Genomic DNA, 13403 nt, shown 5'->3' with positions numbered 1-13403 from the left:
CCCCCTCGGCCGATGCACGTGGCACCGCGGCCGCAAACCCAGCAGCGGGTCTCGCTGTGCCAGTCGCATCTGCTTGGGTGTAATGAGGCAGGTTCAGATGGATTCCAGAGCTCTGCAATTTTGGTGGCTCTTCAGATCACCTTCAGAGCCCTTGCCTGTCCCTCCGTGTGCCACACCCTGTGTAACCCTGGGCGAGGCGCTTTGTCTCTGGACTGCAGGGCCCCGATGCAGGGGGTTCTGGCTGCAGGCCCTCCTAGGTCTCTTCTAACCCTAGCATGCTGTGGCTCTAGGTTCCCATTTTGTTTTACGCAGACTTTGGTTTTCCTGGGTGTAGGGCTGAATTACCAGTGGCCCCACAATTAATTTTGAAAAAGCAGCCGTTTTGTGAAAGGGAATTATTTCCTTGGCTGTTGTGTATTTAAAAAAACAAAAACAAACAACAGTTGCCTTGTAGCTTTAAGCACTGGGACCACTGGCTGCTGCTGTTTGTTCTGAAAGCTCTGAAACGGATGGAATTGGCTCACGCACTTGGTCTACATATTTTGTGTTTTACTACCCACAGAATGAATAATGGTCCTGTTTTAGGACATGAAGAGGAAGTTGGGAGAAGGACAACCTTCCGACTTTTTTATCCAGAATCTGTTTTTTCAGATCCCAATCACAATGATCCTAATACTACAGCGATTCTCACTGCTTTTAAGCCGCTTGACTTAAAGTGGCTGTGGGAAGTGTTGACGGGTGGCAAAATAGTAAGTTGGCAACATCCATCTGCCTTCCGATTACCTTCATTTTTTTTTTTTTCACTTAAAAAAACCAAAAGGACAACCACAATGTTCTATTTTGTGTTGTTCTATTTCAGAACACTAATGGTTTTTGGAAGAAACCAGCTTTAAACTTGATCTACAAACCTTATCAAATCAGAATATTAGATCCTTTCATTATCAGAATGGCAGCTTATGAACTGCTTCACTTCCCAAAAGTGTTTCCCAAAAACCAGGTACGTTATTTTTCTTTGCACAGTTTCAAACTGAAGATCTGGCTAGGGGTGGGGTGGAGAGTTCCTAGGGTTCTCAGAAAGGATGAGCTACAGGACTCGGGGTGGCTTCTGAAGGCCACATCTGGGGCAGTGAATTAGGCAGCTGGGATATTATTTTTGTTTTTCAGATCGCAAGGAAAGAGTCTTAGGTGGAGTGGGGTTTTTTTGTTTTATGTTTTTTTTTTTCCTGGCCTCAGAGCCTTCTGGGGTCTCTCTCTGTGTGGCCCAGCGCCTCCTTTCTCAGAACCTGTCTTCAGTGTCTTCAGTGGGAGGGAGCTGCCGGGCAGGCTGTGCTGGGGTAGCAGGACGGCTCAGGACAAGCGCAAGGCTTTTCAGGCTCGAGAGAACTATCTCGGATAAAAATATCTCAGCCAAGGGGACGAAGGACAAGGTAGCCATACTTCTGTGGTCAGAGGAGACACTGGCACTGAAGTCTGAGGAAACGTTGTTGAAACTCCAGATTCTTTAATTAAAAGCAGTCTCCCTGACTTGGACTCCTGGAGCCCTTTGGTTTCCATGCCCCAGAAGACGAGGCCCACTGGGCCCCTCCAGGGGCCCCTCCAGTGGCGGCCCAGACAGGTTTCTCACTTGAGGCCTGAGAAACTGACATAATAGCTCACTTGACATGAGGTGTCCCCTTTTTGTCATCAGGGAAAATCCAAAGAGATAAACACACATCAGGTATCTTTTTTTTAATATGATTTAATTTTTAATATGATTCTAAACTTTAGAACTATTAGATTCTAATGCTTATTATGAAATAAGTTCAAGGGAATATGTGTGTGTATATATATAAAAACATATATTGTTTAATATAGATTTGATTTTATATACATATAAAGAAAATCATCCTTCTCTTCCCTCTGTAACTCATTATCCCACAAGTATTTTTTTTTTTTTTTGCCTTTTATATCCTTCCAGACTATCATCTATGCATTTACAAACACCTATTTTTCCTTCAGTATAATTGCACTTCTACCGTGGATATTTTCTGCCATTCCCCCCTCCATTTAACTATTCCCCTATTTATAGATATTTCTGCTTGAATCCATTTTTTCCCCTCTATAAATTATGTAGAAATACACAGGATTATAAGGCTTTTCAGCCCACTTGTGTGATTTCTAAGACTCCTTGGAAGTGGAATTCCCAAGTCAAAAAGCATAAATGTTTTAAATGTAAGCCTTATTTCATAGTAATTTTGAGAGGAAAGGTCAACTTAAGTACTTTCTTAGTAATTTTGAGGGGAAACGACAGCTTCTGAATGTATGTTTTATGCCTTTTTTCACTCTTATTTCCTGCCAGGTAAGATCAGATACCCCCTTTGTTTTTTATTTTAGGTAGTATCTCCAAAAGCATAGGAAGATCCTGATCTTAGAGACGATGCTAAAACTAGTTATAACTAGATTAAAGTTCCAGTAGAACGTGGCATCCCAAAAGCCAAGTTGAGGACACAGCAGTGTTTCAGAGAGGTCAGTTATGTGGGATGCTGTCCAGAGGTTGAGCACAAAGAACAAACCCTGGTTCTGGAAACGTGAAGTCATCCTGATGATGTGGACAAGAATAAAAAAGAAAGCCTGCTTAAACTAGGTTAAAGAGAACACAGGGCATGAGCAAGTGGAGGCAGTTCTTCAATGGCCTTTTGTTAGAAAAGGGAGCAGAGAAATGGTTGAAAGACACAGGATCAAGGAAGGTTGCTCTTGTGGTGGTTTTTAAAAGATGGGTGCCATGTTTATATGCTGAAGAGAAGGATTCAGCAGAGGAAATGGAGGAGAGCAAGTGGGTGACTGTAGAAGCAGACTTGGGAGAGAAGAGATGGGATGAAAGAAGAAAGCGCGAGTGCAGAGGCTGGCCACAGGTAGCAGGGACATCGCCAGCACATAAGAGGAGTGAGCGCTGAAAATACAGGTAAAGATGAAGGTAGTTGGGAGTTGGGAAGACGGTATAGATTTTCTGTTAGTGAAATGAGGATTAAATTGTTCAAAGGAGGAAGGAAGCTGATAAAGGTATAAAGTGGTCATGTTGGAGGGTAGGAATGGAAACTTACTAGGGGAATACTGACAGCCACTCGAGACTTTGGCCATGCGTGTCAGGTGTACCCAGGCACATGTGGTCTTCTCTTAGCTCGTTGTTCTGCTCGGGTGTAGACTGAGCCAGGGTTAAGATTCCGTCAGGGGATAATCTATTTCTGTGGGTGAGAGGTGCACAAAATGGAAGGTCTCTGTAAGGGAGTGATTATGATGATGAATGAAGTACTCTAAGGTACGAAGAAAGGAAGTGGAGGACAGAAGGACAGAAGAGGGAAAAAGCGATGGGATGAGGGAGGTTGGAGGACTCCCAGGTTTTTAACCCCAACCACTAATTTCCTTTTCTAGCAGATGGTGAAGCCTTACGGTGTTCACAGTAGGGCATGGGGTAAAGAAAAGCTTCTGCAAAAGGCAGTTTTCAGATGAGCTTGCCTCCTGGAGTTTGATATTATGGTGCTTCTTGGGGTTTTTTGTTTTTTTTTTTTTTTTTTCTCTCTTTCTCAAAATCATTGTGTTCTTTCCATGGACTCTAAGTCACACCTTTAATGGAAAGGAAGTCTCCTTAGACTGCTGTGTTAAAGAGTTTAAGATGTGTTTTGTTTTTGCCCTAGAAGGCCAGCCTGGTAAGAATTAAAAACTGCCTGTCAAACATCTGTTACTGCCTTCTCATGGGGGTGCTTGTGTGGGTTTTTTTTTTTTCCTCCTTTTGGCTTTTCAGTTGATAAGGGTCCAGTCTCCACTGACTTTATCATGTTTACATCTGGAATTTTTATTTTCTATGGAAGTTAGAATCTTACTATTTGTTATTGAAGTAAATTATTATAAAAGCGATCTATTTTAAGGCTTATGTGAATGAAGCCTTTTACCGTGATTCCATCCATTAGCGAACTAACCTTACGTTTCATGTACGGGTTCAAAATTCAGGCTGCTTTTTGTACAGGAAGCTTGGCTCCGCATGTTTTATAAAGTTGGGGTAGCAGCAGCATCCGTCTCCTCGAGCCTCAGTGTTTCTTCCTTGGATAGTTGTCCCCCGGGCTAATACTGCAGTTGAGGTGTATCAGAAAGATTTTCTAAGATTTCAGTCACATTTATATGCTCTTCAGGGGTAGGAAATTAACCGGGGCCTGGGCCTTAGACACGATGAGGGTTGAAGTTAGGTATTTCTCATCTGAATAAGTGTTCAGAAGTCCTGGTTTTGTATGATGAGGTCACCCAACTATGCTTTGGAAACAAGGATCTTGTTTGAGTTTTAAAAACACTTTTTTTTCATTTCCCTCCCCAGAAACCCAAACACCCAACAACAGGAATTATTGCCATCACGCTGGCCTTTCACATATGTCACGAAGTTCACCTTGCTGGTTTTAAATACAATTTTTCTGACCTCAAGAGCCCTTTACACTATTATGGGAACGCGACCATGTCTTTGATGAATAAGGTAACACACGACACACGTGGGTGAAATCTTTGACCTTTAGAGTCGGAAAGCCCCTGTTTTCCCTGAGGAAGTAGGTTTTGAGAGTCTGAGAGCTGCTTAACTCTACCGAGAACTACCACGAGCTGAAACTGGGACTCAAATCTAGGGTCATCACTAGCACAGTAATTCCAATCTGTGGGCCTCAGACCCTTGGGAAAAGGACATAGTTATTAATTGCCATCATCTCTGCACTATTTAAATCTACACCTAGGCAGCTTGCTCTTGATAATATCTCAAATTCACTTAAAAGCATGGCCATGGAACAGAGACCCTTATCTAAGAGGATTGTGCACTGCAAACACCATAAAGGAGAAGGTAAATTTGGAGTTGGGAAGATGATGTAGCTTTTTGCTGTGTTTTTCAAAGGTGTTTTTTTTTTTTAAAGTAGATATTGAAGAAGTCTGTAACATTTTAACTCCATGAGGGAATATTCATAGTCAGAAAGGTAACATTTAGAGTAGAGCATGTTTCTTTTGAATGAAAACATCAATGGTGGTGATTGGATCTCTGAGAGTTTTTAACTGGATGGGAAGTTGTTGTCCAGCTGAGGTTAGTGGCATATCACAAGTGATAGGACTAAAATGTTATCTTTACATTTTTAATAGGGAAATCTGAATGGTTTGCTGTACAGTATGTGGACATATCATATGTAATCAGTCCCCTTAAGTCATCATCCCCACACATTACATACGCCGAGGAAGTGGTATTATTCGGGTTAGGCCATAGGTTACCTCGTCTCCCACCCCATCGTGGGACATACTTCAGGATCATTTTTCTTCAGCCCTCATCTTTTCCTGTAGCACCTGTGGGATTTCTAGTGATCTAAATAACAGAACATTGAAACAGCTTCCTAAGGAAAATGAGGATATCGTCAATAGAACTGAATTATTACTATTATTTTAAAAGATTTTATTTATTCATGAGAGACACAGAGAGAGGGAGAAGCAGGCTCCGTGCAGGGAGCCCGATGTGGGACTCGATCCCAGGACTCCAGGATCACACCCTGAGCCTAAGGCAGATGCTTAACTGCTGAACCACCCAGGTGTCCCTAGAACTGAATTTTTTTTTTAATTTTTATTTATTTATGATAGTCACAGAGAGAGAGAGAGAGAGAGAGAGAGAGAGGGGCAGAGACACAGGCAGAGGGAGAAGCAGGCTCCATGCACTGGGAGCCCGATGTGGGATTCGATCCCGGGTCTCCAGGATCGTGCCCTGGGCCAAAGGCAGGCGCCAAACCACTGCGCCACCCAGGGATCCCTAGAACTGAATTATTTTTTAAACATGCATTTCAGGTGCTTAAAGGACAAACCCATTTTGACTTAAAATTTTGGTCTCTAGTTTGACTTCATGATTTGGGAGATTAGGGAATGATATGAGGGGGTGCTTTTATGGGATAGTTTAAGTGGAAACAGTGGGCTTTAGGGAAAACTCTAGCAAAGGAATGAACAAGGAAAAAGGTAACAAGTTAAAAGTTGACCTGTACACTTGTTCACTTGAGTTTTTTTAGTCAGACGCTTTTTAGATAGCATATCCCACTATTGCTGTTACTATCTTGAGATTGGGCTAGATGGTGATTTTATTTTACTTTTCTTCTTTAGAATGCGTATCACAATGTGACAGCGGAACAGCTCTTTTTGAAGGACATTCTAGAAAAAAACTTTGTAATCAACTTGACTGAAGATTGACCCTACAGACTCTGCAGATGATGCTAAGAGTATTAGTTTTATTTTTATACTGCAATTTTTAGTTTATTTTTAAATATGTTGGATGCACTTGTCAAAAAATTGTGTATAGTCAGTCTGTTGCTGCCTGGTGATTCATAACCACCAGCTTAATTTCTGTGAATATATTTAATTTATAAAAACCAAGAAGATATGCTTAGATATCCGGGAAGTTTTGATTGCGTTGGTTTTAAAACAACCTTAGTTCTCTGAAGTGTTTTTAAACATCTTTTTTAATAGTTACTTCATCTTTGACTTCTGAGGGCATGTGACGTCCAAGTAAGGGGCTTTAGCTTGACCACCACAAACTCTGAACAGAGTTGGTGGCGGATTCGGCTACTGTAAATTGGTGGGGAATAGCCATGTGATTGTGCAAACTGGAACCGGTTTAGGCAAGTATCGAGTTCCTTTTTACTGAACCCGAGGAAACGGATTTGAATCTTAAAGCAGGCCCAACCATAGCAGTAGGTACGGTTATGAAATCTAAGATCATAATGGTTTCATTAAGCTTTTTTTCCTGTAAGTAAACCAGATTATAAAATGAAAGGTGTTTGTTTTTAAGGTGGAGGAAACAGGCTACATGTGAAATTCTGGATGAGTAAACAACCTAGGAATGCAATTACTAAAGTCTGGTGGCTGCATTATTTTAAAGTTCATACAAAGAAGCAGAGCTAGGCCACCTCAAGGAGACAGTTCTTAAACGTCATCTTTTGCCTGCCTTAATATGTTAAAATTTGGAAGTTTACTATTTGAAATAGGAAAGATGAATACGGCACAGTCGGTAAATCCTTCAGACTCCTCAGGCTGTTTTTGGATTTAAATGGTCCTTTCGTGAAAAATCTCACTTGTCCACGGTGAAATCCCATCTTCAAAGGGAAGGCTTACCCGGCTACCTAGGGTGCATCAGAGAAGAGTCCTGCTGGATGCAGACAAGTCAAAACCAGCCTGTCCAACAAACGTGCGCCCGTCTCTCTTCTCAAAGAGGGATGGAATGAACAGCTCTCAGAAGAGGTAAGAGTTGAAGGACTTGTTATCCTCTGAGCGATAATCGTCATGGAGAGACACTGCTGGTGTTCCTGAAAACCAGCCTGCCTCTGAGTCTCAGAGACAAAATATGAGAGCAGCCACTGGGATAAATCGTGAAGCACGGCATAAGGGGGGAGAAGCCTCGTAGTTGATTGAACCCATGTCTACGTGGCTTCAGCTGATTCCCCTGTAACGGAGGTGGAAAGTTCCCGCACGTACACAGCTGCACGCTGCAGCCTGGCGGCTGGGATTCCATGGGTGGACTCATTCAGGGTACAAAGACAGTCCTGGCTGCAAAGTGAAAAACCCCAGGTGGCATTTTCAAGTGTTTATGGACTGAAATAATGGCTGTACGGTATCTGGCGGATGCTCAACTTGAGGAATCGGCATTTTTGTACAGTGGGAGCTGAGGCTATAAACCTCAGCGTGGCTTCACATAAGCCAGAAGAAACTCTCAGCCCGATACATATGTACAATTTATTAAAAACACATGAACACGTTAAAATCTCACTATTTATACAATCTACATTCTAGCAACATATACAAATACCGAGTGACTACAGTACATGCCGAGGTAAGAAAAGTACATTCGGGGAGACTATCACTGACACTCAAGCCATTTTTATTTCCAATATGTTTTGCTTTCACCTTTCCCAGTGCCAAAAAAAAAAAAAAAACCTAGTCACAAATTGGAGTAAATAAGAATCGGTGCCAGTTGACCTAAAAAAAAAAAACAACAGTATTTTCATAACTATCCAACTCTTACTAGACTTTTGCAGTTTAGGGACTTCAAGTTCAGAACAGAAAAGCAGAGCTAATAAGCAGTTTTCTAAAGGTAGAGCTTAACTGATTTCTCTTTAAAAGGGTTTAAAAAGTTTTCGCCTCTCACTCGTAGTTCTTGTCATCTGACCTGGTGTTTCTCAGCCCTTTTGCTCTCCAGGTGTCAGTGTGGAGCCAAGGCAAAGAAGTTCAGGCTTTCTCACTGTCTCCGGACTTACGGCCACTTTCAGGTTTAGAGGAGTGTATTTTCTGCTGGGGCAGGGGCGGGCAAGAGTACGCAGGACACCGTAATTTCAAGTGCTGTATAAATTCTCTACATGAACCACTGCATCAGCTGATAAACCCATTGTTCAATGCAAAGTGCAAATAGTGAAACATGAATTTAAATAACTGGACTAGACCCTGCACATACAGTAGGATCCAGTTAGTGTTGCAGCTTTTAATATAACTCAGCATTCACAATATCTTTACTATTAAATGACCTTAGGAACCAGCACAGTTAAAGTCAGTGTGATTTTAGGAAAGCTTATAAGGGCCGCACCTGCTGTACCACTGTCTATTTTTGTAATTGTGCTAACAGGAAAAAAGTTCATTCAAAAAACCAGTTTCAAGCAAAGAATAAAAATTTAAGGGAATTTGGCGGGGGTGGGGTAAAAAAAGTTACGTTCACATGTTCAGTTGATTGTCTCCAAAGCTGCATCAGATATATGTAGTTAAAAACAAAACTCTAATATGAAAACAAATGAACTAAAAGTACAAAATCAGAACTATATCAGGCTCAGCTCTTCATTTGGAAAGCAAAATATAAAAAGCAATAAAAACTTATAAAAATCATTGGTAGTTCATCATTTAAGAAAACATTGACCTCTTAAAAATCAGGTGTACAAAATTAAAAAGAACAGGCATCTTTGGGAAAATGAAATGGTTTCTCTTAAAGCTTCTCAAACAGGCCTTGATTGGGGAAATTATTTATTATGTATGGAGGATGAATAAAAAAATAAATTGGTTTACTCTTCCCACCTGAAAGGGGATGCCTGCATTAATACCTGTGCTACACACATTCGTGTCTTAATAAAAGTTCACCATCTGTGCTTTTTGTTTCAAATATCTTGAAACAATATATTTTTTCAATGAATAAAATTATGCCTCAAAGTTTGTCTGGAAAAGCAAAGGCAAATCAAGGTAACACCAAAAAAAAAAAAAAAAAAAAAAAAATCACAGTACTGGAGGGCAGAGAGGCTGCAGAAAGAATTCTATTTTTAAAGCAGTGCTTTAGGATACAGATACACTGAGGCAAGCAAAACGAACACTGTCTTTTTGCAAATCTAGCAAATTCTGGAAACAATCTGGGGGCAGAGGCTGTAAGTAATGGCTAGAACCTAAAGGAAATTACCTAAGATTTACAGAAGAGGGGATGTCAAATTATATGTTTTAGTCCTAGGGCCAGCTCTTCTTGCCTAAGATTTTGATTCTTATGCGATGGGCTGATCACTTGTACAGGACTTTGTCACTTATCTAAAGCTAGTTCTGGGCAAATGGGTGATGAGGAAGTTGCCTGGAAGCATCAAGAACAAGACCTCAGTATTCACCGGCAAGGATACTAGGACATCCATCTGGTCCCTAGGTGAGCACACTCACAACTGAGGAATTCATGCTGGCTTTCAGTACCTCACTGTGGATAATTAAAAATGCTTTTTGACCAAAAATACATTCAAGTTCAAAGGAAAATCTCAAAGAGGGTGAATCCTTTTTTTTAAGGTAATTTTTAGGACTTTTGAGGAAGGAATCTGCTTCTCACGGTGGTAAATGCAAGGGGTCCTGTTCACAGTGTTCATGCAGACGCCTCTCGCCTGGGAACAAACGAAGGGGGAGCAGGGCTAGAACCGCTGTTCGAGCTTTTTGAAATTAGAGGAGTCACGAGGCTGAGAAAGCAAGCCTCACTCAAAAAAAAAAAAAAAAAACAAAAAAACCCCACAACAGTTTATAGACACAAGAGTGGGGCTGGCCCCAGATGGAACGAGCAGGGAGGAATCCAAGTCACCATTAAGTGTTAAAGCTCTTCAGCGTGTCAGAAAGTGGAGACTCCCTGCCCCTTACGAGTCCGTTTCCACCCAGAGAGCTTCCTAAGACAGGTGAGTGTACGACTGCCATCAAAACAATGACTATCACTAATTTTTGAAAAAAATCCATAAGAAATAGAGGAATAGAAGAGAACTCAGGACACTACCCACCTTTCACAAAGCAAAATTTCAAGCCATTAGACATTTCAAGAACAGTACCGTGCGTTATTGCCAGTCTGGCTTACAGAGCCACCTCTGGAGTTCATGAACGTACCTGCAGCATTGGTAATAAATACTCTCAGTGATTCTTAATTTCTTTGAAGTGCATAGTAGGGAGCTTTTTCTGTATTAAAAATAGTGTTTTACAGTAGTAACAAACAGGATGTTGGAAATTTAACAGGCAAGCAGCGGCAGCTGCCACAGTAACACTTTTAAAGCAAGATGGCAAGATTAGTAAGTAGTTCCCTGTACCTCGGTCATCACATTTCCCCACCACGTCTGTGACAGATACGTAATACATTCTATATATTACTACCACTAACACAAAAAAGGCCATGTGCTTTAAAACGATGCTCTAGAAAAAGCAGCACCCCCTTCAGAGAATTTCTTTAAAGACATCACATTCACCATCCCTCCCCGCCCCTGATACCTCCTGTGTGCTCTGCGGCACCTGGTACACCAGTTCGTCCGGGGCACTCGGACCTGGCTTCCCGCCTTTTGGGGTATCATACTGGGCGCGGGCGGAGGAGCAGCTGTCAGTTCTGGAGAGCAGAGTGTTGTATGCCCCCACCACTGGGGGGGGTTGGTTCCCTGGAGCCTTGAAAGTGGACGTCGAGGGAAGACCAACGGAAGCTGCGGGGTGCCCAGACATATCCATGATGATGGGGGTTGCGTACTCGGGCCCAGTAATTGGCAGCGGTTCGGCATAGGCATGATAAACTTCTTGAACCGGGGAGCTGTAAGGATCTAAGTCAGCATAACTTGCTTCTTTTCCTTCTTCTGGTTTAAAGGTAGACCTCTGATGAAGGGTGCCAACAATTCCTCCCACCAGTGGCTGTGCATACTCTGTGGACGTCACAGAAACAACAGAAAAGTTACCCCAGTCCTACAGGGATCATACAATTTAGGGGTGGCGGCCGTAGCTTTACACCAAAAATGGACACCTCTCTATGGCGCTTTTATTCCTATCAACACAGACCTATGGATTTCTCTACCGGAACCAACGTAAAAACTTAAAAACATGATCTTCTATCTCGTAAGAAATTAATATGCCATAAAGCCTCATTCATGAAATCTTAAAATGCTGATATATTTTCTTCAGATTTACAAATAGTGTTTCACCGGTGAAAAAAAATTCCATTATTAGAATAGTATTTTCAAATAGAACGACGTTTAAAATAAATGTGTGCTAAACTAATAGGATAAATACTGTTGTGGCTCGCTCCGTCTTTCCTACTGTTAACAACACTCAAAACTCCAGGTAAACAGATAAAATTGCCCAGAGCTTTTAGAGTCGGACGCTCATAGGAGGTGCCTGGGTGGCTCAGTTGGTTAAGCAGCCGCCTTCTGCTCAGGTCACGATCCCTGACCCGGGTGCTGGGATCAAGCCTCCGGTCAGGCTCCCTGCTCATGCTCTCTCTCGCTCTGAAGTAAATAAATAAAATCTTAACGAGAAGTGCATGCTCATGTTTTCTGGAGACCATCTAAGGCACCAGAAAGGACTCTCTCAAGGTCATCCTTTTAAAAAGTAGTTCTACCTCAAGCCGATAGTTCATCTCCTACATATGGAAAAGCTAAAAGACCCCGCAGGTCCCACAGCACTTCGCAGCTACCTGCAGCGGGGTCTTCCTCTCCCGCGCCAAGGCCACAGTTACCTGCAGAGTCGGTCTGCAGCATCGTGGTGACTTCTCTTGGACTCAAGTGATTAACTTCACTGCTGCTGTAGCGAACGGGGGTTTCTTCGTGTTCCACCGATTTGGCAGGGAGAAACTGCTTCATTCCTTTCCACCAACCTTCACGGTGATTGTAAGCAAGAAAGACCATTAAATACAAACCTCTGTGTGACAGGATGACACTGTTTACAGGAGAAACCCTGGTGCACTGAAGCCATTTCTGTAACACGTCTAAACCCGCCTCTATGTTCAATCTTTTTTTTTTTTTTATTGCGATAAAATACACAATACATAAGATTTACCATCTTAACCATTTTTAAGCGTAGGTCAGGGGCTCACACTGTTGTGCAGCTACCACTAGCATCTAGCTCTGTAACTTTTAACCTTGTAAAACTAAAAGGCAGACCTCTGATGCCCGTGGAACAGTAACTCCTCGTTCTTCATTCCCCCCACCAAGGGCAACCACTGTTCTACTCTGGGTCTTTAGGATTTTGACTCCTACAAGTACTCACCCACGTGGAACCATGCGGTATTTGTCTTTTCTGGCTTATTGTACTTGGTGTAATGTCCCAAGCTTCATCCATCTTGTAGCCTATTACAGAAAATCTGTCCTTTCTAAGGCTAAATATTCCATTGTATGTATCTAATAAAACATCCTGCCTTTCCATTCGTCAGCTGATGGTCACTTGGGTTGCTTCCACATTTTAACTGTTGTGAAGAACTCTGCTATGGAAACAGACTTCCAAGTAGCTCTTTGAGACCCTGCTTTCGATTCTGTCGGGTGGAACTGCTGGATCATACGGTTCGTTTTATCAGGAACTGCCATTGTGTTTTCCCAGCACCTGAACCGCTTTATGTTCCCACCAACAGTACACAGGGTTCTAATGTCCCCACATTCTCACCAACTCTTCCTGTCTTCAGTTTCGAGAGGAGGCACCTCATGGGTGTGAGGTGTTATCTCACAGTTTTCATTTCCCTAGAGATTAGTGATGTTGAGCATCTTTTCATGTGCTTATTGACCACTGGTATATATTCTTTGGAGAAAAGTCTACTCAAGTCCTTTGTCCATTTGTGAATTGTTTTTTGTTGTTGTGTTTTAGAAGTTCTCTATATATTCCGGATGTTAATCCTTTAGCCAATACAGGATTTGCCAATATTTTCTCCCATTCTGTGGGTTGCCTTTTTATGCTGTGGATAATATATGCTGATGCACAAAAATTTTACATTTCCAGGCATCTAGTCTATTTTATTTCTTTTGAAATTTGTGCATCTGGTGTCATAGCTAAGAAGTCATTGCCAACACCATTGTCATCAAGTTTTTTGTCCCTTTTTTTTTTTTTTTTTTTGAGTCTTACTAAGATATTACATTTTGGTGTTTTCACCCACTTTT

The 13403-nt window shown here is 41.9% G+C and overlaps 2 protein-coding genes across 20 annotated transcripts in view; one reads left to right on the top strand and one right to left on the bottom strand.

Annotated features, from left to right (window-relative positions):
* The window catches only part of ST3GAL6 (ST3 beta-galactoside alpha-2,3-sialyltransferase 6), a 69381-nt gene that overhangs the window by 47827 nt on the left and 8151 nt on the right, over positions 1-13403 (top strand). For 10 of the 17 annotated variants that reach the window (XM_072811704.1, XM_072811693.1, XM_072811703.1 and 7 more), the window contains 4 exons: positions 563-749; positions 860-997; positions 4343-4495; positions 6133-11547. In XM_072811704.1, the coding sequence (XP_072667805.1) occupies positions 563-749; positions 860-997; positions 4343-4495; positions 6133-6219 (565 nt within the window). In that variant the 3' untranslated portion in view covers positions 6220-11547. Of the gene's footprint in view, positions 1-562; positions 750-859; positions 998-4342; positions 4496-6132; positions 12688-13403 lie in introns of those variants that run through there. The other 7 variants (XR_012024239.1, XR_012024238.1, XM_072811702.1 and 4 more) reach the window with 7 other exon arrangements.
* The window catches only part of DCBLD2 (discoidin, CUB and LCCL domain containing 2), an 80344-nt gene continuing 74685 nt past the window's right edge, over positions 7745-13403 (bottom strand). For all 3 annotated transcript variants that reach the window (XM_072811691.1, XM_072811689.1, XM_072811690.1), the window contains 2 exons: positions 11996-12133; positions 7745-11186 (listed from right to left, as the gene is read on the bottom strand). In XM_072811691.1, the coding sequence (XP_072667792.1) occupies positions 10717-11186; positions 11996-12133 (608 nt within the window). In that variant the 3' untranslated portion in view covers positions 7745-10716. The remainder of the gene's footprint in view (positions 11187-11995; positions 12134-13403) is intronic.

This window comes from Canis lupus, chromosome 35, assembly GCF_048164855.1.
Source record: "Canis lupus baileyi chromosome 35, mCanLup2.hap1, whole genome shotgun sequence".
Taxonomy (NCBI): Eukaryota; Metazoa; Chordata; class Mammalia; order Carnivora; family Canidae; genus Canis; species Canis lupus.
The sequence above is the reverse complement of the archived record's forward strand: the minus strand, read 5'-3'. Positions and strand labels throughout refer to the sequence as shown.